This window comes from Hemitrygon akajei, chromosome 32, assembly GCF_048418815.1.
Source record: "Hemitrygon akajei chromosome 32, sHemAka1.3, whole genome shotgun sequence".
NCBI lineage: Eukaryota > Metazoa > Chordata > Chondrichthyes > Myliobatiformes > Dasyatidae > Hemitrygon > Hemitrygon akajei.
In genome coordinates, this window is record NC_133155.1 from 35,989,357 (window position 1) to 36,016,780 (window position 27,424).

At 47.2% G+C, this 27,424-nt stretch overlaps 1 protein-coding gene across 1 annotated transcript in view; it reads left to right on the forward strand.

The window, feature by feature from the left end:
- The window catches only part of col9a2 (procollagen, type IX, alpha 2), a 116,061-nt gene that overhangs the window by 17,964 nt on the left and 70,673 nt on the right, over positions 1-27,424 (forward strand). Inside the window, exons 6-12 of the mRNA XM_073034283.1 lie at positions 4,519-4,554; positions 4,673-4,696; positions 7,909-7,962; positions 11,878-11,931; positions 12,941-12,988; positions 23,458-23,514; positions 23,693-23,746. Of these exons, the coding sequence (XP_072890384.1) occupies positions 4,519-4,554; positions 4,673-4,696; positions 7,909-7,962; positions 11,878-11,931; positions 12,941-12,988; positions 23,458-23,514; positions 23,693-23,746 (327 nt within the window). The remainder of the gene's footprint in view (positions 1-4,518; positions 4,555-4,672; positions 4,697-7,908; positions 7,963-11,877; positions 11,932-12,940; positions 12,989-23,457; positions 23,515-23,692; positions 23,747-27,424) is intronic.

Here is a 27,424-nt window from a genome sequence, read left to right on the forward strand (position 1 = left end):
ATAATGAATGCTGCCTTTCTGAGAAACCGCTGCCTAAAGATGTCTTGGGTATTTTGTAGGCTAGTGCCCAAGATGGAACTGACTAGATTTACAACCTTCTGCAGTTTATTTTGGTCCTGTGCGGTAGCCCCTCCATACCAGAGAGTGATGCAGCCTGTCAGAATGCTCTCCACGGTACATCTATAAAGTTTTTTTGAGTGTATGTATTTGTTGATATAACAAATCTCTTCAAACTCCTAATGAAGTATAGTTGCTGTCTTGCCTTCTTTATGATTACATCGATATGTTGGGACCAGGTTAGATCCTCAGAGATCTTGAAATAAAAAGTAATATCCTAGTAAATCTCCTCTGCACACTCACCAGTGCCACCACACCCTTCCTGTAGAGGAGCACACAGCACTCCAGCTGAGGACAGACAGTATTTGCTGCCCTAACAAAGTAATGCCAACATCCCAAAAGTGTTCTTAAATACATTATTTGGTATTCTGTCACCTTCAAACATTCTTGGTCATACACATTGAGGTCCTTCTGTTCCTCAATGACCTTAGCATCCATGGCTTATGTCCTAACTTCATTGGTCCTCAAAATTTGCCTTTATTTGCGACTGCAGTGGCATATCATGTGACTACTGTTAAAATGCAGCTTGGTGTAAATGACACGCTGACAGCTCATCAGTGAACACAGGACCAGGTCATACACCGATCAAAAAATGACTGCAGACATTCTGCCTTCAGCATTCCCTGATTGTGGTTCTTTGACTTATGTACACACACACATCCAACAACAGTCCCAAATGGACTAAAGAAGGATTTTAATTAGAGGACGTTGATTTTGTTTTAAATTCAGTAATTTTCTGATATTTAAAATTACTCCTCGTGGTGCAAGAGATGAAAGCAGAAATTTGAGCTTTTTCCAAAGATTTTTCAATGTCTGTGACAGATTAATCAAACAGCTTTGCTCTTTCTCCAAGTAAATCACAGCTGTGACTGGAGGATTATCGGAGTGCATTAATGAAGCTTTCCTGTGGCTGACTAATTAATAACAAATGGATTTGCAGTCCCAGCGTGAAGCTAATACTGAGTCTCTTAACATGTTGGCACATTAACCTCTACCTTGACCTTATAATCACCTAATTGCATACCCCAGAGAGGAGCATGTGTCCCACTCTAATTGGGCTTTAATTAACATTCCTTTTACAGAGCCCCAATTCCATCTGTCTGATTCAATCAGTAATTAGTGAGATGAAACTTTCTTCCCTCTTCATGACTCACACTCACCAACGTTCCTTCCATTCCTCGTAAGCTCTGAACACTCCACCTTGCTCGTTCTTCTTCCTTCACCCTCTCCTCTGTACATCCCAGGTCCAGTGACAGTCTCCCAGCAACCACTCCCTCTGCCAGTCTCCTGGCTCTTCAAACCCTAGCTCTGGGAGACTAAATCACCACTTCCAGATATGTCTCTGTCTCCCATCTTGGGTGACATCTGACACTAGAGTATGCCTCACACTTGTTCTGCAGTAGAGATGCCTGTGGCATCTACACTCCTGACTTCTAGTTCAGCCATCGTTCAGAGATTAGTGTGCAGACCAACCAGTAACTTGTGCAAGTGTTTTCATTGACCTGTGCAAAATCTCCACTGCATTTCATTCAAATCCTATGCTGGCGACAGCTACGGACAACAGTGAGTGTGGCACCAGGTGTGGACGTGGCCCAAGTGCGGAGTGAGAGACACTGAAGCAGGTCAATAGTTCACAGATTTTAATGCAAACAGCGTTAAAGGGAAAAGAAAACAATAAACGCTAGGCCAATCAGGGCCGTTAACTAAAACTCGCAAATGGAAAACGAAGCCTACACTGTGGTTGAAAAGAACAACTAAGAATAAAATGAATACTGCTAGTCTTCAGAGTCAGTTGACTCGACAGTCCAATTTCTCAGGCAAGGCAGGCAGCAAAGCGTTGCTGTGTCCAAGTCTCGACAAGCACTATGGCAGAATGAATGGAGTTAAGTACTATCACAATGAAATAATTAGCTGACTGATGCATATTTACGAGCACAATTGCCGAAGCTGCTGTGCTGCCAAATCCATGGTTGTGACAGAGTGACATTCCTCGCTCTGCAAGTGACACTGAGAGATCGACAGTGTCCTCACAAATCAGGTGCAAAACCTATTGTCTTGTCAGATTCCACCTGTCCTGGCAGATCAGGGCATGAAGAGATACGGGGAGAAGACAGGAGATTGGGGCTGAAAGGAGAAATGGATCGGCCATGATGAAATGGCAGAGCAGATTTGATGGGCCAAATGGTCTAATCCTGCTCTTGTATCGTTTTGTTACAGGTAACAGTTTGAGGCCCATCCCTAACATGTGTGTTACTGTTGAGACTTTTCCAGGAGTCACATACCATCTACGAGATCCTTGCCCTTTGTTCAGGACACTTCACATTTTACCTCCTGTTACAATTCACAATGTAGACTTCTCCCTGAATTGCAGGTGACTCTGTGCACTTCCTTTCTGATTTAGTTACCCAGCAAGAATCCGTGGTGTCGCCACTCTTCACCTTACATGTTGCATTGTGTGACCTCCACTCTTGTTACAGCTTTTGCCACTTGAACCCCATTCATATTTTCCAATTGGCTTTCATAAAGCAAAGTACGGAGTACAGGATATGGGATGATATGATGAAGTTGTACAAGATGTTGGTGAGGGCTAATTTGGAGTAATGTGTGCAGTTTTGGTCACTTCCCTCCAGGAGAGATGCAAATAAGGTTGAAAGAGTACAGAGAAAATTTACCAGGATGTTGCAGGACTGGAGGACCTAAGTTATAAAGAAAGACTGAATAGGTCAGGACCTTATTCCTCAGAACATGAAGACTGAGTGGAAATTTGATACAGATATACAAAATTATGAAAGATATAGATAGGGTAAATGCAACCATTTGTTTTCCACTGGGGTTGGGTGGGACTAGAGGTCATGGATTAAGCCCAGCGCATTTTAAGTGTGAAATTCCCACGATTCAAGACATTTACAAAGACAGGTGTGTAAAAAGGGCACGAAGGATCATTGGGGACCCGAGTCACCCCATCCACAAACTGTTCCAGCTGCTACCATCTGGGAAACGGTATTGTAGCATAAAAGCCAGAACCAACAGGCTCTGGGACAGCTTCTTCCACCAGGCCATCAGACTGATTAATTCATGCTGATACAATTGTATATCTATGTTATATTGACTGTCCTGTTGTACACACTATTTATTATAAATTATTATAAGTTGCACATTGCACATTTAGACGGAGACGTAACGTAAAGATTTTAACTCTTCATGTATGTGGAGGATTTAAGAAATAAAGTCAATTGAATTCAATTAAGGGTGCAAGGTGAAAAGTTTAAGGGGATCATTAGGGGAAATGTCTTTACTCAGAGGGTAGTGAGACCGCGGAACAAGCTGCCAGTGTAAGTGGTGCATGCGATCTTGATTTCTACGTTGAAGAGAAGTTTGACCATAAGACCAGGACAGGAGCAGAATTAGTCCATTTGGCCCTTTGGGTCGGCTCCGGTATTTGGATATGTACGTGGATGGTAGGGGTATGGCGGGCTCTGGTCCTGGTGCAGATCGATGGGAGTGCCAAGTTTAAATTGCTTGGCATGGACTAGATGGATGGAAGGGCCTATTTCTGCGCTGTACTTTTCTATGACTCTAATTACAATGTGACACATCATCCTCTGTCCCATCCGTTGATAGGGTATCCAGTAATGGCATAATCCCAGGAATGAAAGGGTTAATGTACGAGAAACGTTTGGTGGCTCTGGGCCTGTACTCAGTGGAGTTTAGAAGAAATGAGAGGGGTTTCTATTGAAACCTATTTAATATTAAAGGTTCTAGATAGAATGGATGTAGAGGAGAGCCCAGGGCCTGAGGGCACAGTCTCCGATTAGAAGATGTCCCTTTAGAACAGAGAGGAGGAGGAATTTCTTTATCCAAAGAGTGGTGAATCTGAGGAATTCATTGCCACAAACAGTTGTGGAGGCCAAGTCTTTGGGTATACTTAAAGTGGAGTTTGATTAGTAAGGGTTTCAAAGGTTACAGGGAGAAGACAGGAGAATGGGGTTGAGAGGATTAATAAATCAGCCCTGATGGAATGGTGGAGCAGACTCAATGGGCTGAATGACCTACTTCTGCTCTTATGCCTTATGATTAATATACAGGATTCATGCACCCTTAGAAAATACTGTGAATGATTGAGCTTGTACTTGAGCCAGCATGGATGTCAAAACCTGGTGCTGTGGAGGAATATTGGCAAAAGTCAAACAGCAGCCCCTTTCACTTCTTCACAGTTATTCATCACAAATGTAATTAGTTTTGTAAGAGAAGTAAAGCTGGTGATTGGGTGATTTACATACATCAGTGCAAAATGTCCAGCACCTGGTCCAGTGAATCTTACCCAAGCAAAGAGTGACCCTGCTTCTGCCTCCTCTCATTCTACTGCAGTTAGATCGTCATTAAATATCTTTCTGTTTCCAGGGTCTGGTGGGCTTACCTGGACCTCCTGGGACACCGGTATGTATGTGACAGTTACATCTATATCAGACACAATATTGTCACCTGATTGCAAGACAATCGTTTGTCAAATATTCTGTCTTTGATTTTACCAACATTATATCTGCTTTATTTTCAGGGTTCTGGAATCGTGGGACCACCTGTAAGTTAAACTAATGTACTCATCTGCAGACCATATCAATTGAGGTCTAATTTATAATATTTTAAAATCTACATAGATTGGGAAGGGCTTGAGGCAACATGCTTTGTGCAGAATTTCTCACGTTTATGGTTTTAAACATGTCAGTTTTAAGCAGTGTCATTTTGTTAGTGAATGGGCTGGAGTGTAAGCAGATTAAGTTGTAGTTTTCAGATAGGAATTAGACTTGAAAAGGAACAATTTGAATTTCTCTGTAGAAAGAGAAGAGTCAGAGGAATAAAAATAATACTACTGGACTTATTCATCAGTGGTATTGGCTAATGTGTGAATTACAGATGTAGCCATGTCTGTCCTGTGTCTTTCTGGGCCGTGATTTTCATATAACAAATGCCAAGTTCACATAACAGGTGGAGATTGTTTCTGCGAATAAAGTATTTTCCCGATCAGGGCCTGGTAAAATATTGAAAATAGCTCCGATTCTAAGACATTGCCATGCCTCTCATGAAAATTCCTGAGTGAACTGACAGATAAATAGGAAGAGAAATGTAGATGTCATATCTTGCATTTTCAAGTAGACATTGATAATGTTCTATGTCACCCACTCGTGGAACGTTCAGGCATTTGGGGTTACTGAGCAGATGAAAAATTGGGTACAATTTGGAAAATAGATGTGGGGACAAAATACAATTGAGACTGGAGGAAAATTGACAGCAGTGTTTCAGAATGGACCAAAATGAGACATAATTTACCTTAATGGTTTGTACTTTGGAACCAGTAGATCAATAGGAAAATACTTTTATGTTACCAGACCAGCAAGGGTGGGTCTGGGGAGGGGTGGAGGATGGACTACAGATAACACTATCTGAGAATGTAACATTATGTAAGGAAACATGATCCACCTCTATTCCACTCATGTCTATCCTTCCACCTCCAATCCCCTCACCTCCACCCCTCCAGCTCCTATTCCCCTCATGTCCACCCTCCACCTCCATTCCACTCATATCTAAACCTCCACCTCCATTCCCCTCACCTCCACCCACCCCTCCACCAATCCCTCATCTCCATTCCCCTCACCTCCACCCCTCTACCTCCAATCCCCTCACCTCCATCCCTCCACTCCCATTCCCTTCACCTTCATTCCTCTCACTTCCATCCCCTTCAACGTCTAATCCCCTTAACTCCACACCCTGCACCTCCATTCCCCTCCACCTCACCTCCACCCCTCTACCTCTAATCCCCTCAACTCCAGCCCCATTTCCCTCACCTCCATTCCCCTTCTAGTCTTCCTGCTCCTCCACCTCTAATCCCCTCACCTCCACCCCTCCTTCACCTCTAATCCCCTCATCTCTCTCCACCACATTCCCCTCACCTCCACTGCTTGCACCTCTAATTTCCTCATCTCCACCTCCCTTACCTCTATCCCTCCATCTCCATTTCCCCTTACCGCTATCTGTGCACTTCCATTCTCCTCAGCCCTGTCTGACCACTCCTATTCCCCTCACCTCCACCCACCCCTCCACCTTCAATCTCTTCACCTCCATTCCCCTCACCTCCACCCCTCCACCTCCATTCCCATCACCTCCACCCCTCTACCCCCAATCCCCTCACCATTCCTCCACTCCCATTCCCTTCACCTTCATTCCCCTCACTTCCATTCCCCTCCACCTCACCTCCACCCCTCAACCTCACCTCCACCCCTCCACCTCTAATCCCTCAACTCCACCCCCATTTCCCTCACCTCCATTCCTCCCTAATCTTCCTACTCCTCTGCCTCTAATCCCCTCACCTCCACCTCTCCTTCACCTCTAATCCCCTCATCTCTCCCCACGAATTCCCCTCACTTGCATACCCTTCACCTCCAATCCCCTCACTTCCACCCCTCCACCTCCATTCCCCTCCACCTCACCTCCACCCCTCCACCTCTAATCCCCTCACCTCCATTCCCCCGCTAATCTTCCTACTCCACCTCTAATCCCCTCATCTCTCTCCACCCATTCCCCTCCCTTGCATGCCCTCCACCCCATTCCCCTCACCTCCACTGCCTGCACCTCTAATTTCCTCACCTCCATCTCCATTTCCCTTACCTCTATTGCTCCACCTCCATTTCCCCTCACTTCTATCTGTGCACCTCCATTCTCTTCAACCCTGTCTGACCACTCCTATTCCCCTCACCTTCACCCTGTCCACCTCCATCTCCTCCACCTCCAACTCCATTCTCCACCACTATTTCCCTCACTTCTAATCTTCCTCCTCCTTCACATCCATTCCCCTCACTCCATCTTCATTCCCCTCTCCTCCATCCACCTCATCTTCATCCCCTCCACCTCTAATCCCCTCAACCCCACCCCCCCATCTCCATTCCCCTCACCTCTCCCTTCTCCACCTTTATTCCCCTCACCTCTACCCTCTCCACCTCCATTCCCCTCACCTCTACCCTCTCCACCTCCATTCCCTCCCCTATATCTCCATTTCCTTCCACTACCTTCTCCATCCCCTTTACCTCCATGCCTCCTTCACTGCCATTTTCTCTCCATCTACCTCAATTTTCCACCACTGTCTCCTCCATCTCTGATCCCTCCTCTCCCTCCATTCCTTCCTTCACCACCATCTGCTCCACAGCCAATCACTCCACCTCCACCTCTGTTCAGTTCACCCTTACACAAAAGTAACCCTAAATAATTGCTGCCTTCAAGCCTGCTGTGCTGGAATCTCCCATGGATCCTTCTGGTGAACCTGGTCTTTGGTCCATGTTTAGCCTCAGTGCCCCATTGTCTCCAGTGTAAAAGAACTGGAAATCATTCATAGGCTTCAGCACATAATGTCCTAATCTCTCAGCATCAGAGCTTGCCGAGACACTCTCCTCTCCCTCCAATGGACAGTTTTGATTCAAATATCATTCATTACTCGATACCCTGGAGTTACTTGCTTTGACCAAGCTGCATCTCATGACCCTCAGGTGAATTTAAAATCAGCTGGAAAGGAACTCTCTACATGGAAATTTTATTCCCTTGGATACTGGACCAACTTGGAACAGAAGTTGGTTTCCTCTTCCCCTTCTGCTTCATTGAGAGAAGCTCTGAAACTCCAGTGATACGACTTGTCTCTGTCAGCTACTGGAAGGGAGGGCAATCGTGCACATTTTCCTCTGGTTACATGTTGGATCTGGAATGGTCAGAATCGATACTAATTATGTAATGTTGTTTGACTTAATTCAGGGTCCTCTCGGCCCAGTGGGGCTTCCTGGAGAAATTGGACGTCCAGGACCTAAAGTAAGTGAAGCTTGCATCTGTTTCTTCTGCCTCTGGTACCAAGGAGCTAATTCAATTCAGCAAACTTAGAAGCAGCAGTATCTACTTTCCTGTATGTTCAAGGAGCCCAGGAGCATAAATGGGTCATGGGATACAGGCTGATACCAACTGGCTGTAATGTCATTTTGTTGGGGAACTAGTGAACCACAGAAAATTATATTGGAAATCAACGATCAGCGATAAGTTCTGTTTTGAGAAAAATGGGTCTTGGAATCTGCTTACAATAGTCACATCCTCACATACCAGGTGTCTCTGAGGAGCACCAGCTGCTCTTTTCATTACAGACGACTTTGAAAAACTGACAAGCAATTGTTTCTACTGATGATACCTATTAAATATACAGTATTTTAGCTTACAGATATTAACTTATGAGTGTTGAAACATTTATATTTGAAAATGTTGCAAGAAAAACATTTTTTGTGAGTCTGAAACTCTCTAGCCCCAACCCTATGTTCCCCATTGGAACAACTGATTTTAGAACATGGAACATAGAATAGTACAGCAAATTACAGGCCCTTCAGCCCACAATGTTGTGCTGACCCTCAAACCCTGCCTCCCATATAACCCCCCACCTTAAACTCCTCCATATACCTGTCTAGTAGTCTCTTAAATTTCACTAGTGTGTCTGCCTCCACCACTGACTCAGGCACTGCATTCCATGCACCAACCATTCTCTGAGTGAAAAACCTTCCTCTAATATCCCCCTCGAACTTCCCTCCCCTTACCTTAAAGCCATGTCCTCTTATATTGAGCAGTGGTACCCTGGGGAAGAGGCGCTGGCTGTCCACTCTGTCTATTCCTCTTAATATCTTGTACACCTCTATCATGTCTCCTCTCATCCTCCTTCTCTCCAAAGAGTAAAGCCCTAGCTCCCTTAATCTCTGATCATAATGCATACTCTCTAAACCAGGCAGCATCCTGGTAAATCTCCTCTGTACCCTTTCCAATGCTTCCACATTCTTCCTATGCTGAGGCGACCAGAACTGGACACAGTACTCCAAGTGTGGCCTAACTAGAGTTTTATAGAGCTGCATTATTACATCGCGTCTCTTATACTCTATCCCTTGATTTATGAAAGCTAACACCCCATACGCTTTCTTAACTACCCTATCTACCTCCTCCACACTACTAAGTATCCTGCCATTTACCTTGTACTCTGCCTTGGAGTTTGTCCTTCCAAAGTGTACCACCTCACACTTCTCCAGGTTGAACTCCATCTGTCACTTCTCAGCCCACCTCTGCATCCTATCAATGTCTCTCTGCAATCTTCGACAATCCTCTACACTATCTACAACACCACCAACCTTTGTGTCATCTGCAAACTTGCCAACCCACTCTTCTACCCCCACATACAGGTCGTTAATAAGAATCACAAAAAGTAGAGGTCCCAGAACAGATCCTTGTGGGACACCACTAGTCTCAACCCTCCAATCTGAATGTACAAGCCAATTCTGAATCCACCTGGCCAAACTTCCCTGGATCCCATGCCTTCTGACTTCCTGAATAGGCCTACCATGTGGAACCTTGTCAAATGCCTTACTGAAGTCCATGAAGATCACATCCACTGCACTACCCTCATCTATATGCCTGGTCACCTCCTCAAAGAACTCTATCAGGCTTGTTAGGCATGATCTGCCCTTCACAAAGCCATGCTGACTGTCCCTGATCAGACCATGATTCTCTAAATGCCCTTAGATCCTATCTCTAAGAATCTTTTCCAACAGCTTTCCCACCACAGACGTAAGGCTCACTGGTCTATAATTACCTGGACTATCCCTACTACCTTTTTTGAACAAGGGGACAACATTCGCCTCCCTCCAATCCTCTGGTAGCATTCCCGTGGACAACGAGGACATAAAGATCCTAGCCAGAGGTCCAGCAATCTCTTCCCTAGCCTTGTGGAGCAGCCTGGGGAATATTCCGTCAGGCCCCGGGGACTTATCCGTCCTAATGTATTTTAACAACTCCAACACCTCCTCTCCCTTAATATCAACATGCTCCAGAACATCAACTTCACTCATATTGTCCTCACCGTCATCAAGTTCCCTCTCAGTGGTGAATACCGAAGAGAAGTATTCATTGAGGACCTCACTCACTTCCACAGCCTCCAGGCACATCTTCCCACTTTTATCTCTAATCGGTCCTACCTTCACTCCTGTCATCCTTTTGTTCTTCATGTAATTAAAGAATACCTTGGGGTTTTCCTTTACCCTACTCACCAAGGCCTTCTCATGCCCCCTTCTTGCTCTTCTCAGCCCCTTCTTAAGCTCCTTTCTTGCTACCCTATATTCCTCAATAGACCTATCTGATCCTTATTTCCTAAACCTCATGTATGCTGCCTTCTTCCACCTGACTAGATTTTACACCTCACTTGTCACCCATGGTTCCTTCACCCTACCATTCTTTATCTTCTTCACCGTGACAAATTTATCCCTAACATCCTGCAAGAGATCCTTAAACATCGACCACATGTCCGTAGTACATTTCCCTGCAAAAACATCATCCCAATTCACACCCTCAAGTTCTAGCCTAATAGCCTCATAATTTGCCCTTCCCCAATTAAAAAATTTCCTGTCCTCTCTGATTCTATCCTTTTACATGATAATGCTAAAGGTCAGGGAGCGGTGATCACTGTCCCCCAGATGCTCACCCACTGACAGATCTGTGACCTGACCTGGTTCATTACCCAATACTAGATCTAGTATGGCATTCACCTTAGTCAGCCTGTCAACATACTGTGACAGGAATCCATCTTGGACGCACTTGACAAACTCTGCCCCGTCTAAACCATTGGAACTAATCAGGTGCCAATCAATATTAGGGAAGTTAAAGTCACCCATGATAACAACCCCGTTATTTTTGCACCTTTCCAAAATCTGCCTCCCAATCTGCTCCTTGATATCTCTGCTGCTACCAGGGGGCTATAGAATAACCCCAGTAGAGTAACTGCTCCCTTCCTATTCCTGACCTCCACCCACACTGACTCAAAAGAGGTTCCTGCTACATTACCCACTCTTTCTGCAGCTGTAATAGTATCAGTAATGACCAGTAATGACCTGACCAGTAATGCCACCCCTCCTCCCCTTTTCCCCCCTCTCTATCCCTTTTAAAGCACTGAAATCCAGGAATATTGAGAATCCATTCCTGCCCTGGTGCCAGCCAAGTTTCCATAATGGCCACTACATCATAATTCCATGTATGTATCCAAGCTCTCAGTTCATCACCTTTGTTCCTGATGCTTCTTGCATTGAAGTACACACACTTTAGCCCTTCTACCTTACTACCTTTATACCCTTTATTCTGCTGCTCTTTCCTCAAAGCCTCTCTATATGTTAGATCTGGCTTTACTCCATGCACTTCTTCCACTGCTCTATCGCTCTGGGTCCCATCCCCCTTGCAAATTAGTTTAAACCCTCCCGAATCATGCTAGCAAACCTACCAGCAAGGATATTGCTCCCCCTCGAGTTCAGGTGCAACCCATCCAATTTTTTATAACCCAATTTTCTGTCACACAACATTTCTTCACACCTATTGCATTGTGATTCACCGGTAAATATGAATCTTCCTTTTCCCCTGTCTTTCATACACAAATTCACAATATCCTACAATTGCCTTCCATACTGTTACACTGCAGCCTCTTCCTCGATTACACTGCTGGTTCTTCTCCACTCCCCACCCACCACAACATTCCCATTGCTCTCTGTACTCTTCCTCTCAGACTGCTGCTTCATCTCTTGTACTTCATGTAGCATTCTGCTTCCCCTCTCCTCAACTTTCCCCTTATGAAATCTGTCCTTCCAACTCTGTGCCATCCACAAGTGTATTTACAGTTGCTGACATTTACTCGTGTTGAGGTATTATCTCTTTACTTTACAGGGTGCAGTGGGACAGCTCGGACCAATGGGAAAGCCAGGCCCTCCAGGTCTACAGGTACGTCACTCCAAGTCTCCAGGTATTTCGTAACAGCTTCACTTCCTTCTGTGAGTTAGTCTTTTAACGCAAAGATAACTATATAGTAAGTTCCTATATAGGACAAAATGGCTTCAGTTAGGAGTTTATACTATCAACCAGCTAGGAATAAACTAAATCAGGACTGAATCATAGGCTAAAGTATTCATTCAAGAACTTAAGTTAGGTTCAGTTTATTGCCATGTGCAGAAGTACAGTGAGGTACAGGTACAATCAAAAGCTTGCTTACAGCAGCATCACAGGCACTTTGGTACAGACCACAGACAGAGAACATAATTATGCATAAATTATACAAGACAATGAAGAGTAATGAGGAGTTGCAGTTTTCTGGTGAATCTAGGGGATTTTTTGGAGATTATACATAAAACACCCTACTAACACATTACTGCCCTGTTATCTTGTTTATTATTTATTGTAATGCCTGCACTGTTTTGTGCACTTTATGCAGTCCTGGGTAGGTCTGTAGTCTAGTGTAGTTTTTTCGCTGTGTTTTTTTACATAGTTCAGTCTAGTTTTTTGTACCGTGTCATGTAGCACCATGATCCTGAAAAACGTTGTCTCATTTTTGCTATGTACTGTACCAGCAGTTATGGTTGAAATGACAATAAAAGTGACTTGACTTGACTTGCAAATAATGTATAGCAGCCATGATGTATATCTGTCCTGTTTAGAAGAACAAGAGGTGATCTTGTCGAAAATAATCATATTCTTACAGGGCTTGGCAGTGTGTACACAGGGATGATGTTTCCCTTGGTTGGGGTTCCCATCACTAGTAGTGGTCCCTGGCTGAACATTAAAGGTCAATCATTGTATATTGAAGGCGGATATTGATCATGTTTGCATATTAAGTGTATGGTGGCATTGGGATTAGTTTCACCACGATGGATCAGTTATGATCTTATTGAAAGCTGGAGGAATTATGACCAATGACTTTTCTAATACTCATGGGTTCACATGTCTGTTTGTGCAGGGACCTCCTGGTAATCTCCATGGTGCGGAAGGGAGTGCAGACCTTCTGGTGAGAATGATTCCATTCACTTTAATTTTTACCTTGTGCTTCACTGCCCTGTCAGCAAGTGGCTGTGAGCAAAGAACTGCCTCTACTCTTAGTGCTGCTGGGACATTACGTTCATTAAGGTCAGCAATCCAAGTCACTGGAGTCGGCCCAGAACGAGGAAAAGAAAATCTGAAGAAACATAAACGTGTGTCTTCTTTAAATAAGTAAGGCAGATTGTAAGATAGTATGATAGTTTAATAAGGAATGAAGATTTAACCAATGTTAAGAGAACAGGGCTAAGGGTGCTCTGTATCATTGAAAATTCCGTGACAAGGAATCATAAATGCAAAAGGATTAGATCAGAGGCAGAAGGTCATTTTGAGGCTGTAGAATGTATTTCCAGGTTTATTGGTTGTTACAGAAACTGGGGGATTGGATTGGATCAGGACTGGATTGGAGAGATGGATGATAAAGGGAATTGGTAATATTGTCTATGATTGATACCTGTTTTTTTGTGGAAGGAGGGAGTAGTTTTCAGGGAGGTGTTACAACTTCATTCTGATGTGCCCATTGAGTGTGAACTATGAAAATCTCTATTTTATCTCTGCTTTTGGAAGTGTAATTTGCTAGCTGTGATATACAACACTGTAATACATACAGGGTTTACACAAAGTAATTTCTTTTAGGGGTTGACCTTTAAGATCTTGTCCTCAGAATTCCCCCTTACAAAAGAAAGTCACTGGATCTTCACTTGGGGTTGGATGTCACCCTAGGGTTTTCCTTAGGGAGCAGCACAACCCCAAATTCTCCTCTAAGTGAGTTGGGAAGGAATGATTACTGTTCTCCCAGCTCATTGACCTCCTTCTACTGTCGGCTGGGTGTGCATTAATCCCACAAAGTTTGCTCTATTGAATCTATAATCAGAAAAGCTTGGGGTTGAGTGGATTCTGTAGCAAGGCTGGGAGATACTGGGGTCGTTTAAACCTTCCTGATGTATATGGTCAACTGCTCATAAGCACAAGCCACTGCAATACACCATTCAGAAGGTGGCTTGATCCTTGAGGCTCTGCGATGAGATCTGAGGTAGGAGGGACCTGCTCAAGGAGGACAAGGTACATCATTGCAGAACCTGGAATTGTCCTCATCTGAATGGGGAGATTTAAACCAAAGTGGCAGGGGATGAGCACTACCATGGGGTAGCAGAAATATGCTCAAAGGCGTGGGAACATATTTTAAAGGAGAAGGGAGAGGTATTTGGTTGGAGCAGACTAAGAAAAGTTATAAGAAAATCCAGTTCAGGAAAGCACATGTCTAAGTGGACAAAGTGATGAATGAAGTTGTTGGGCTACATTCATACAGAGTCCTGGGGGTTATTGTGCAGGCAGGTTCCTAAGGGTTATTGTGTATACAGGGTCCTGGGGGTTATTGTGCATACAGGGTCCTGGGGGTTATTGTGCATACAGAGTCCTGGGGGTTATTGTACATACAGAGTCCTGGGAGTTATTGTGTATACAGGGTCCTGGAGGTTATTGTGCATACAGGGTCCTGGGGGTTATTGTACATACAGAGTCCTGGGGGTTATTGTGTATACAGGGTCCTGGGGGTTATTGTGCATACAGGGTCCTGGGGGTTATTGTGCATACAGAGTTCTGCGGGTTATTGTGGATACAGGGTCCTGGGGGTTATTGTGTATACAGGGTCCTGGGGGTTATTGTACATACAGAGTCCTGGGGGTTATTGTGTATACAGAGTCCTGGGGGTTATTGTGTATACAGGGTCCTGGGGGTTATTGTGCATACAGGGTCCTGGGAGTTATTGTGTATACAGGGTCCTGGGGGTTATTGTACATACAGAGTTCTGCGGGTTATTGTGGATACAGGGTCCTGGGGGTTATTGTGTATACAGGGTCCTGGGGGTTATTGTACATACAGAGTTCTGCGGGTTATTGTGGATACAGAGTCCTGGGGGTTATTGTGTATACAGGGTCCTGGGAGTTATTGTGTATACAGGGTCCTGGGGGTTATTGTGTATACAGGGTCCTGGGGGTTATTGTGCATACAGGGTCCTGGGGGTTATTGTGCATACAGGGTCCTGGGAGTTATTGTGTATACAGGGTCCTGGGGGTTATTGTACATACAGAGTTCTGCGGGTTATTGTGGATACAGGGTCCTGGGGGTTATTGTGTATACAGGGTCCTGGGGGTTATTGTGCAGACAGAGTCCTGGGGGGGTTATTGTGCAGGCAGGGTCCTGGGGGCTATTGTGCAGACAGAGTCCTGGGGGCTATTGTGCAGACAGAGTCCTGGGGGTTACTGTGCAGGCAGGGTCCTGGGAGTTATGGTGCGTGTAGGGTCCTGGGGGTTATGGTGCAGGCAGGGTCCTGGGGGTTATTTTGCATGCAGGGTCCTGGGGGTTATTGTGCATGCAGGGTCCTGGGGGTTATGGTGCGTGTAGGGTCCTGGGGGTTATTGTGCAGGCAGGGTCCTGGGGGTTATTGTGCAGGCAGGGTCCTGGGAGTTATGGTGCGTGCAGGATCCTAGGGGTTATTGTGCAGGCAGGGTCTTGGGGGTTATTGTGCAGGCAGGGTCCTGGGGGTTATGGTGCGTGCAGGATCCTAGGGGTTATTGTGCAGGCAGGGTCTTGGGGGTTATTGTGCAGGCAGGGTCCTGGGGGTTATTGTGCAGGCAGGGTCCTGGGAGTTATGGAGCGTGCAGGATCCTAGGGGTTATTGTGCAGGCAGGATCCTGGGGGTTATTGTGCAGGCAGGGTCCTGGGGGTTATGGTGCGTGCAGGATCCTGGGGGTTATTGTGCAGGCAGGGTCCTGGGGGTTATTGTGCAGACAGAGTCTTGGGGGTTATGGTGCGTGCAGGGTCCTGGGGGTTATGGTGCGTGCAGGGTCCTGGGGGTTATGGTGCGTGCAGGGTCCTGGGGGTTATTGTGCAGGCAGGGTCCTGGGGGTTATTGTGCAGGCAGGGTCTTGGGGGTTATGGTGCAGGCGGGGTCTTGGGGGTTATGGTGCAGGCGGGGTCCTGGGGGTTATGGTGCAGGCGGGGTCCTGGGGGTTATTGTGCGAGTAGGGTCCTGGGGGTTATGGTGCGTGTAGGGTCCTGGGGGTTATGGTGCGTGCAGAGTCCTGGGGGTTATTGTGCAGGCAGGGTCCTGGGGTTTATTGTACAGGCTGGTCCTGGGGGTTATGGTGCAGGCAGGGTCCTGGGGGTTATGGTGCAGGCAGGGTCCTGGGGGTTATAGTGCAGGCAGGGTCCTGGGGGTTATTGTGCAGGCAGGGTCCTGGGGGTTATTGTGCAGGCAGGGTCTTGGGGGTTATTGTGCAGGCAGGGTCCTGGGGGTTATTGTGCAGGCAGGGTCCTGGGAGTTATGGAGCGTGCAGGATCCTGGGGGTTATTGTGCAGGCAGGGTCCTGGGGGTTATTGTGCAGACAGAGTCTTGGGGGTTATTGTGCGTGCAGGGTCCTGGGGGTTATTTTGCATGCAGAGTCCTGGGGGTTATTGTGCAGGCAGGATCCTGGGGGTTATTGTGCAGGCAGGATCCTGGGGGTTATTGTGCAGGCAGGGTCCTGGGGGTTATTGTGCAGGCAGGGTCCTGGGGGTTATGGTGCGTGCAGGATCCTGGGGGTTATTGTGCAGGCAGGGTCCTGGGGGTTATTGTGCAGACAGAGTCTTGGGGGTTATGGTGCGTGCAGGGTCCTGGGGGTTATTTTGCATGCAGAGTCCTGGGGGTTATGGTGCGTGCAGGGTCCTGGGGGTTATTGTGCAGGCAGGGTCCTGGGGGTTATTTTGCAGGCAGAGTCCTGGGGGTTATGGTGCAGGCAGGGTCCTGGGGATTATTGTGCAGGCAGGGTCCTGTGGGTTATGGTGCGTGCAGTGTCCTGGGGGTTATGGTGCGTGCAGGGTCCTGGGGGTTATTGTGCAGGCAGGGTCCTGGAGGTTATTGTCCATGCAGAGTCCTGGGGGTTATGGTGCGTGCAGGGTCCTGGGGGTTATTGTGCGTGCAGAGTCCTGGGGGTTATTGTGCGTGCAGGGTCCTGGGGGTTATGGTGCATGTAGGGTCCTGGGGGTTATGGTGAGTGCCGGGTCCTGGGGGTTATTGTGCAGGCAGGGTCCTGGGGGTTATTGTGCGTGCAGAGTCCTGGGGGTTATGGTGCCTGTAGGGTCCTGGGGGTTATTGTACAGGCAGGGTCCTGGGGGTTATTGTGCAGCCAGGGTCCTGGTGGTTATTGTGCAGACAGAGTCCTGGGGGTTATTGTGCAGGCAGGTTCCTGGGGGTTATTGTACAGGCAGGGTCCTGGGGGTTATTGTGCAGGCAGGGTCCTGGGGGTTATTGTGCGTGTAGGGTCCTGGGGGTTATTGTGCAGGCAGGGTCCTGGGGGTTATTGTGCAGGCAGGGTCCTGGGGGTTATAGTGCAGGCAGGGTCCTGGGGGTTATTGTGCAGGCAGGGTCCTGGGGGTTATAGTGCAGGCAGGGTCCTGGGGGTTATTGTGCAGGCAGGGTCCTGGGAGTTATGGTGCATGCAGGATCCTAGGGGTTATTGTGCAGGCAGGGTCCTGGGGGTTATAGTGCAGGCAGGGTCCTGGGGGCTATTGTGCAGGCAGGGTCCTGGGAGTTATGGTGCGTGCAGGATCCTAGGGGTTATTGTGCAGGCAGGGTCCTGGGGGTTATGGTGCGTGCAGGATCCTAGGGGTTATTGTGCAGGCAGGGTCCTGGGGGTTATTGTGCAGGCAGGGTCCTGGGGGTTATTGTGCAGGCAGGGTCCTGGGGGCTATTGTGCAGGCAGGGTCCTGGGAGTTATGGTGCGTGCAGGATCCTAGGGGTTATTGTGCAGGCAGGGTCCTGGGGGTTATGGTGCGTGCAGGATCCTAGGGGTTATTGTGCAGGCAGGGTCCTGGGGGTTATTGTGCAGGCAGGGTCCTGGGGGTTATTGTGCAGGCAGGATCCTGGGGGTTATGGTGCGTGCAGGATCCTGGGGGTTATGGTGCGTGCAGGATCCTGGGGGTTATTGTGCAGGCAGGGTCCTGGGGGTTATGGTGCGTGCAGAGTCCTGGGGTTTATGGTGCATGCAGGGTCCTGGGGGTTATTGTGCAGGCAGGGTCCTGGGGGCTATTGTGCGTGCAGGATCCTAGGGGTTATTGTGCAGGCAGGGTCCGGGGGGTTATTGTGCGTGCAGGATCCTAGGGGTTATTGTGCAGGCAGGGTCCTGGGAGTTATGGTGCGTGCAGGATCCTAGGGGTTATTGTGCAGGCAGGGTCCGGGGTGTTATTGTGCATACAGGGTCCTGGGGGTTAAGGTGCGTGCAGAGTCCTGGGGATTATTGTGCAGGCAGGGTCCTGGGGGTTATTGTGCGTGCAGGGTCCTGGGGGTTATGGTGTGTGCAGGGTCCAGGGGGTTATTGTGCAGGCAGGATCCTGGGGGTTATTGTGCAGGCAGGGTCCTGGGGGTTATTGTGCAGGCAGGGTCCTGGGGGTTATGGTGCAGGCAGGGTCCTGGGGCTTATTGTGCAGGCAGAGTCCTGGGGGTTATTGTGCAGGCAGGGTCCTGGGAGTTATGGTGCGTGCAGGTTCCTAGGGGTTATTGTGCGTGCAGGGTCCTGGGGGTTATGGTGCGTGCAGGGTCCTGGGGGTTATTGTGCAGGCAGGGTCCTGGAGGTTATTGTCCGTGCAGAGTCCTGGGGGTTATGTTGCGTGTAGGGTCCTGGGGGTTATGGTGCGTGTAGGGTCCTGGGGGTTATTGTGCAGGCAGGGTCCTGGGGGTTATTATGCGTGCAGAGTCCTGGAGGTTATGGTGCGTGCAGAGTCCTGGGGGTTATGGTGCGTGTAGGGTCCTGGGGGTTATTGTCCGTGCAGAGTCCTGGGGGTTATGTTGCGTGTAGGGTCCTGGGGGTTATGGTGCGTGTAGGGTCCTGGGGGTTATTGTGCAGGCAGGGTCCTGGGGGTTATGGTGCAGGCAGGGTCCTGGGGGTTATTGTGCATGCAGAGTCCTTGGGGTTATGGTGCATGCAGAGTCCTGGGGGTTATGGTGCGTGCAGGGTCCTGGGGGTTATTGTACAGGCAGGGACCTGTGGGTTATTGTGCAGCCAGGGTCCTGGGGGTTATTGTGCAGACAGAGTCCTGGGGGTTATTGTGCATGCAGGGTCCTGGGGGTTATTGTGCAGGCAGGATCCAGGGGGTTATTGTGCAGACAGAGACCTGGGGGTTATTGTGCATGCAGGGTCCTGGGGGTTATTGTGCAGGCAGGATCCAGGGGGTTATGGTGCGTGCAGGGTCCTGGGGGTTATGGTGCATGCAGGGTTCTGGGGGTTAACGTGCATACAGGGTCCTGGGGGTTATGGTGCATGCAGGGTTCTGGGGGTTAACGTGCATACAGGGTCCTGGGGGTTATGGTGCAGGCAGGGTCCTGGGGGTTATGGTGCAGGCAGAGTCCTGGGGGTTATGGTGCGTGCAGAGTCCTGGGGGTTATGGTGCAGGCAGGGTCCTGGGGGTTATTGTGCGTGCAGAGTCCTGGGGGTTATTGTGCAGGCAGGGTCCTGGGGGTTATGGTGCATGCAGGGTTCTGGGGTTAACGTGCATACAGGGTCCTGGGGGGTTATGGTGCATACAGAGTCCTGGGGGTTATGGTGCGTGCAGAGTCCTTGGGGTTATCGTGCATACAGAGTCATAGAAACATAAAAAACCTAGAGCATCATACAGGCCCTTCGGCCCATTAAGTTATGCCGAACATCTCCCTACCTTAGAAATTACTAGGCTTACCTATAGCCCTCTATTTCTTTCAGCTCCACGTACCTACTCAAAAGTCTCTTAAAAGACCCTATCATATCCACCTCCAGCAGCATTGCTGGCAGCCCATTCCATGCATTCACCACTCTCTGAGTAAAAAAACTTACCCCTGACATCTCCTCTGTACCTACCCCCCAGCACCTTAAATCTGTGTCCTCTTGTGGCAACCATTTCAGCCCTGGAAACGGTCTCTGACTATCCACATGATCAATGCCTCTCATCATCTTGTACACCTCTATCAGGTCACCTCTCATCCTCCTTCGCTCCAAGGAGAAAAGGCCGAGTTCACTCAACCTATTCTCATAAGGCATGCTCCCCAATCCAGGCAACATCCTTGTAAATCTCCTCTGCACCCTTTCTATGGTTTCCACATCCTTCCTGTAGTGAGGCGACCAGAACTGAGCACAGTACTCCAAGTGGGGTCTGTCCAGGGTCCTATATAGCTGCAACATTACCCTATGTCCCCTAAATTCAATTCCACGATTGATGAAGGCCAATACACCAATACACTTTCTTAACCACAGAGTCAACCTGCACAGCTGCTTTGAACGTCCTATGGACTTGGACCCCAAGATCCCTCTGATCCTCCACATTGCCAAGAGTCTTACCATTAATACTATATTCTGCCATCATATTTGACCTACCAAAATGAACCACCTCACACTTACTTGGGTTGAACTCCATCTGCCAATTCTCAGCCCAGTTTTGCATCCTATCAATGTCCCGCTGTAACCTCTGACAGCCCTCCATACTGTCCACAACACCTCCAACCTTTGTGTCATCAGCAAATTTACTAACCCATCCCTCCACTTCCTCATCCAGGTCATTTATAGAAATCAGAAAGAGCAAGGGTCCCAGAACAGATCCCTGAGGCACACCACTGGTCACCGACCTCCATGCAGAATTTGACACATCTACAACCACTCTTTGCCTTCTGTGGGCAAGCCAGTTCTGGATTCTCAAAGCAATGTCCCCTTGGACCCCATGCCTCCTTACTTCCCCAATAAGCCTTGCATGGGGTACCTTATCAAATGCCTTGCTGAAATTGTGGTCACCAAGCAGTCGATCACGATCAACTGGTCGATCTTTGAGACTTTCCCAGTAGATCCCAAAAAAAACAACCTCTCCCCACAAACAGCTCTCAGCAGCGGGAGCACCGCTACATCACTATTATTCCTAATCGGCATCAACCTATCTTTATAATGCTCACATTGCAACACTTCTCCCCCTTTAAATTCCAACATTTCCCAAATGTAAAAAAACTGGGAAACAAAAAACAGTGGTGTCATTTGCTTGCGTACCTCTGAAACTTATACTAGTGTCTCAGCAACAGTTTACCAATACAAAACACCTGAAAAACGTGGCAGTTTCAACATTCAGTCTAACAAAGGAAACTGTCCATTCGAATATTCAGTCTGTCAGGAGGTTTGCGAGGGCGCTGTGCTGCAACAGATGAAAATTATTAAATCTAAGTACAGGAGCTGTCTTACTGACAGACACCTCACAGACCGTCTCAGACTGGCTGTCTACAGTTATGAGCCAAATTTCAGGGAACTAGCAAAAAGTATTCAGCCCGTCATCACACTGAGTGCAACAGTCAATTTTTATTCATTTATTTTTCGTGTTGAAATAAAATTTAAAAATGAAACATAGAATTAAAGGTGTTGTAATGTGAGCATTATAAAAATAATTAATACCAATTAAGATAATGGTAACATAGCAATATTCCCGCTACGGAAAGCCGCCTGCAAAGAGAGACTGCTTCCGGAGCTGCAGGGCTCCACTTCCGGTCCCTTCTGCCCGCTGCGCATGCGTATGTCTAAATGATTTAGTAGGTCGATCTTGTCTTTCATTAAGGCCAAGGTAGGGGATCTTGGACTTAAAAAGGTTGCGGCCACTGCACTACAACTACTGCTCTTCCTTCATCAATGTGTTTAGTCACATCCTCAAAAAATTCAATCAGGCTCGTAAGGCACGACCTGCCCTTGACAAAGCCATGCTGAGTATTCCTAATCATATTATACCTCCCCAAATATTCATAAATCCTGCCTCTCAGGATCTTCTCCATCAACTTACCAATGACTGAGGTGAGACTCACTGGTCTATAATTTCCTGGGCTATCTCTACTCCCTTTCTTGAATAAAGGAACAACATCCGCAACCCTCCAATCCTCTGGAACCTCTCCCGTCCCCATTGATGATGCAAAGATGCTCAGCAATCTCCTCCCTCGCCTCCCATAGTAGCCTGGGGAACATCTCGTCCAGTCCCAGTGACTTATCCAACCTGATGCTTTCCAAAAGTTCCTGCACATCCTCTTTCTTAATATTTACATACTCAAGCTTTTCAGTCTGCTGCAAGTCATCACTACTATCACCAAGGTCTTCTCCATAGTGAATACTGAAGTAAAGTATTCATTAAGCCGCTCTGCTATTTCCTCTGGTTCCATACACACTTTCCCACTGTCACACTTGATAGGTCCTATTCTTTCATGTCTTAACCCCTTGCTCTTCACATACTTGCTAAGTTCCGCCCCTCTAGATGGAAGACTTTCTGTGGAGGTGGGTAGTAATTAAAGAAAGGCTTCCCATGACACTATGATCCTCCTTACAGACATAGACCCATAGAATAATACAGCTTGAAACAGGCCCTAGAGCCCAACTTGCCATCCTTCCTGCTAGTTTCTGTGCAAATCATTCCTTAATGCTGGTTTGACCATTTCCTCTGGCAGCTCATTCCAGATATTTGCCACCCTCTTTGTAAAGAAATTACCCCAGATTTCTCTTAAATCTCTTACCTTGTATCTGTATCTCGTAATGCTGGGAAAAAGACATGACTGTCTGCCTTATCTATACCCGTCATGATTTTATAAACTTCTGGGGTCACCCCTCATTCTCCTATCCTCCAAGATATAAAGATCCAGTGTTGCCAATAATTTCCTTATAATCTAGACTCTCTAGTCCAGACAGCATCCTCATAAATCTCTTCTGCACCCTCTCCAGCTCAATAGTGTCTCTCCAATAATGGGGCAATCAAAACTGTACACAGTACTGCAAGTGTGGCCTCACCAATAGCATAAAATGTCCCAACTCCCAAGCTCGATGCTGTGATTGTTGAAGGCCAGCATACAGGCAGGGTGAGCCTAAGTCTACCTTTGTGATTTATAATTCTATTTCACGGTGTTTTGTTGCATTTCCCCATCTGGTGCAGCATGGATTAGAGCATCAAATTCTTTCATTGACCTTTGCTGTGTAAAATGATCTCAGAGGGAACCGGCACATCCTCTGTAATTTGGCCTCTGTGTGCCTGAGGTAGAGTTGCTTGGAATCGATGGGCCCACCTCAACACACGTGGACTGGTCATTGACCAGACTGATGAATAAACAAACACACTCAGGAACAGCAGGTAACCATCTCCAAATGATAGGCCTGAAATTGGCTCCTCGCATCGTAAGCTGAGGCCCCAAATCCATAATTGGTCCCTGCATTTACGAAGCATTTGTCAGTTGTGGGACAAAGGTGCTTCTAAACTGGGGGAACTAAAGGACAGGTCTTGAAAATGATGAACACACACAAAATGCTGGAGGAACTCAGCAGATCAGGCAGCATCTTTGGAGAGGAATAAACAGTCAATGTTTTGGGTAGAGATCCTTCATCAAGAGTGGTTATCTGATTAGCTTTCTGAACTGTTTGTGTTATCTTCCAGTGCCCCGTTTCATGTCCCCCTGGACTAAAAGGCCCACAAGGACTTCAAGGACTCAAGGTAAGCCCCCTCTTCCACACAGTGTCAATGGGCCTGCACTGGATACTTTACAGTGTGTACATAGGGTAACAAATCAGGAACATTACCAAAGCAGGCTATTGAATTGTGGGTGCTGCCAGCAGTGTTAACTTATGGCATCAGCAGTAAGTTATAGCTAATGACCTCTCTTCCTTCACAGGGGCACAAAGGCAAACCAGGACGTCTGGGAGATGCTGGAAGACAGGGACCTCTGGTGAGTATCGAGCAGATTGGACAAAGTCAGATGGTGTCGCTGGTAGCATTATAAAACATTCTTATAAAATGCCTCTAATACAAATGTTAATGCATCTTAAATCATTTAATGTAATCATTGGTGATGAAGGGGGGCTTTAGTCCGAGTTCATTGGACATTTATATGTGACATTAGAAGAACTAATTAGCACTGTAGAAAATTGTAGGTAATTCATTGAGGGAACTGGACGAGGGGTGGGGATGAGAGGATTGAGCTGATTGGGTGAGGGAGTGGTAGAGATGAGGGGACTGAACTGACTGTTGAATGAAGGACCAAGTGAAGGGACTGAGCTGATTGATGAACGGGGACAGTATGATGGGACTGAACTGTTTGGTGAACAGGGACACAGGGACAGTATGAGGGGACTGAGCTGATTGGTGAACGGGGACAGTATGAGGGGACTGAGCTGATTGGTGAATGGGGACAGTATGAGGGGACTGAGCTGATTGGTGAATGGGGACAGTATGAGGGGACTGAGCTGATTGGTGAATGGGGACAGTATAAGGGGACTGAGCTGATTGGTGAACGGGGACAGTATGAGGGGACTGAGCTGATTGGGTGAAGGAGTTGCAGGGATGAAGGGACTGATTTGATGATGAGAGGCAGTATTAGAGAAGAGGGGACTGAGCTGTTTGGTGAACGGGGACAGTATGAGGGGACTGAGTTGATTGGTGAAAGGGCAGTATGAGGGGACTGAGCTGATTGGGTGAGGGAGTTGCAGGGATGAAGGGACTGAGCTGATGTGAGAGGCAGTGTTAGAGAAGAGGGGACTGAACTGATTGGTGAACGGGGACAGTATGAGGGGACTGAGCTGATTGGTGAATGGGGACAGTATGAGGGGACTCTGATTGGTGAAAGGGCAGTATGAGGGGACTGAGCTGATTGGTGAATGGGGACAGTATGAGGGGACTCTGATTGGTGAAAGGGCAGTATGAGGGGACTGAGCTGATTGGTGAATGAAAGACAGGGTGTAAGGACTAAACTGATTGGATGAATGAGGGTTGGGTTAAGGGTGTGGAAGTGATTAGTTAAGGACTGGTCTGTAGGATTGGGCTTGAGGTGGAACGGGTAGATGTTGGTTGTGATAGTAATTCTCACCAGCTGTACTCTTCGGAATTCAGAAGAATGGGAGAAAATCTTGCAAAACATTTCAAATTCGGGGATGACTTGACAATATAGATGTAAAGAGGGTATTTCCACTCATTGGGGTATCAAGGACTATGGGGCATGGCTACAATGATGATAGAGATGAGGAAGTCCTCTCAGAAGAACCTTTAGTTTTCTCTTCCCTGGAGAGTGAGGATCCTGAGTCACAATGTATTCAAAACAAAAATAAACAAGTTCCCTGAATTTCAGGGGAACTGCTGGGGATGGGTTTCATAGTAGAGTTTAGCCCAGAGATCACACCAGTCACTAGAACTGAATTGTGAGGAGGCTGGTGGGGTTGAAGAGAACACCTACAGACAGCTCCCATCTGATGCTGGCAGCTTGCATGGGAATGCCCCAGTGCTACAAAGCATACTGTCCTTTCACCATACATCTTCCAAACCCCAGCCCTTGCCAAAGTACCTACCCTGAGCTTTCTTATTACTGCTGCATCTTAATAGATGGCTGAACACTTCTCAACAAAAGACACAACGTGGATTGGAGCAGTGTTTTCTTCTTCTTCTTAAGCCCATCACCCCTACCAGAGCACAGGCCGCAGAGAGTAGCTTGAGAGTCCTCTATTGTCTTTCAAATTGTTCCTAGGTGTAGCTCATCTTTGGAGGTCCTTCCTGTCCCAGGGATGAGGTCTACGGAGCTTCTGTTGCTAGCCCCATGCCTAACTCTCCTCCTTTCACAGTCAGGCTTGAGATCGTCATGTTGGAATTGGAGCAGCCACTTTGTTTCAGTAAAATGTCCAAAGCCATTTCACAATTAAAAACAATTACTTAAATCAACTGCAGCAGAGTCGCATAGGGACTGACACCTTACTGCCTTATTGGCTTGTTTATTATTTATTGTAATGCTGCACTGTTTTGTGCACTTTATGCAGTCCCGGGCAGGTCTGTAGTCTAGTGTAGCTTTCTCTGTGTTGTTTTTTATGTAGCTCAGTCTAGTTTATGTACTGTGTCATGCAAGACCATGGTCCTGAAAAATGTTGTCTCATTTTTACTATGTACTGTACCAGCAGTTATGGTCGAAATGACAATAAAAAGTGACTTGACTTGACTTGAATTTTCATGATTACCACCAAAATATTCTGTGAGAAAGTAAGCACTATTAGAAGAGTGAAGACTTAGAAAAGGAAGGAAGGAAATTCCAATTTGGAGCCCAGGAGGGCGAAGGACAGCCCTGTCAATGGGAGATCAGATGAGGGTCTGCTCAAGAGGCTATGCTGGAGGAGCTTGGAAATCTCCAAGTTTAGAAGACCAAGAGGACATCAGCAATTTAAACAGGATGGAAGTCTTAACAATTAAGGTGTTTTCACACCAGGCACCAATTAGCCAGTGAGCACAGAATCCCAGAATCAGAGATCTCAGAAATGGGCCCTTTCAGCTCACTTTGTCCATGTTGATTGTGAAGCCAATGTTAATCTCTTACACCCTTATCTCTCTCCACCTTTCTGATCCAAGTACCTGTCCAACTCCTCTGGCAACTTCTTTCAGATCTTCATCAGCACCTACTGTCAGTTGCCTGTCAGGTCTCCTTTCAGTATTTCCCCTTTCAGTTGTGGACCCCTCTGCCCTGGGAAAAAGACGGCCTATGATTTTATTTGTGCCCCTCCATATTGTTTCGGCCTCCTCTGTTTAAGTGAGAACAAACCCAGCCAATCCAATCTTTCTTTATAACTACAGGCCAACGTTCCAGATAACATCCTGGAGAATCCCTTCGGCATTCTCTCTACCCCACTGCGTTCTTCATATAGTGAGGTCACCAAGAACTCTACACAAGTTCAGTCAAAGCAATGCTTTGTACAACTACACATGGCATCCAATGCTTATATTCAATACCTTGCCCTATAAAGCAAGCATACCAAATGCTGTCTTCATTACCCTATCCACCTATTCAATAGGTTCAGTAGGTACATTTAATATCAGAGATATGTATACAATATGCACCCTGAAGTTCTTTTTCTTAACAAGAATCCACAAGAACAGAGAAGTGCCCCAAGGAATGAATGACAGTTAAATGTTAGAACTCCAAAACCCCCTATTCCCCCCTCCCGTGCACAAGCAGCAGCAAGGCCACGATCCCCACTCCCCAACCAGCAAAAAAGCATCAGTGCCCTCTACCGAGCACTCAGGCATGCAGCAAAGCATCAATAAAGACACAGACTTGCAGTACCCCAAAGACTACTCGTTCACTCGGTAATTCAGCATACCACAGGCTCTCTCTCTCTCTCTCCCTAATAAGGGAAAAAGAAGTGTCCCCGTTTCACAGTAAGGGGGAGACAGAGCAAACAACTCACTGATTTTGATGTTAAAAGTCTGTTGTGTTGCTTTTTCCAAGCCATGCACCCAGAGAATCGGCCCTGGAAAGGCTCAGGTCTCTGGGCACACAGCCAGCAGCTAGCCTGCTGCTCCTGATGTTCTGTGTTCTCCCACAATGCCTCAGTCAGGGGCACCAGCCTTGAATCAGCCCATCTCCAGAGCCATG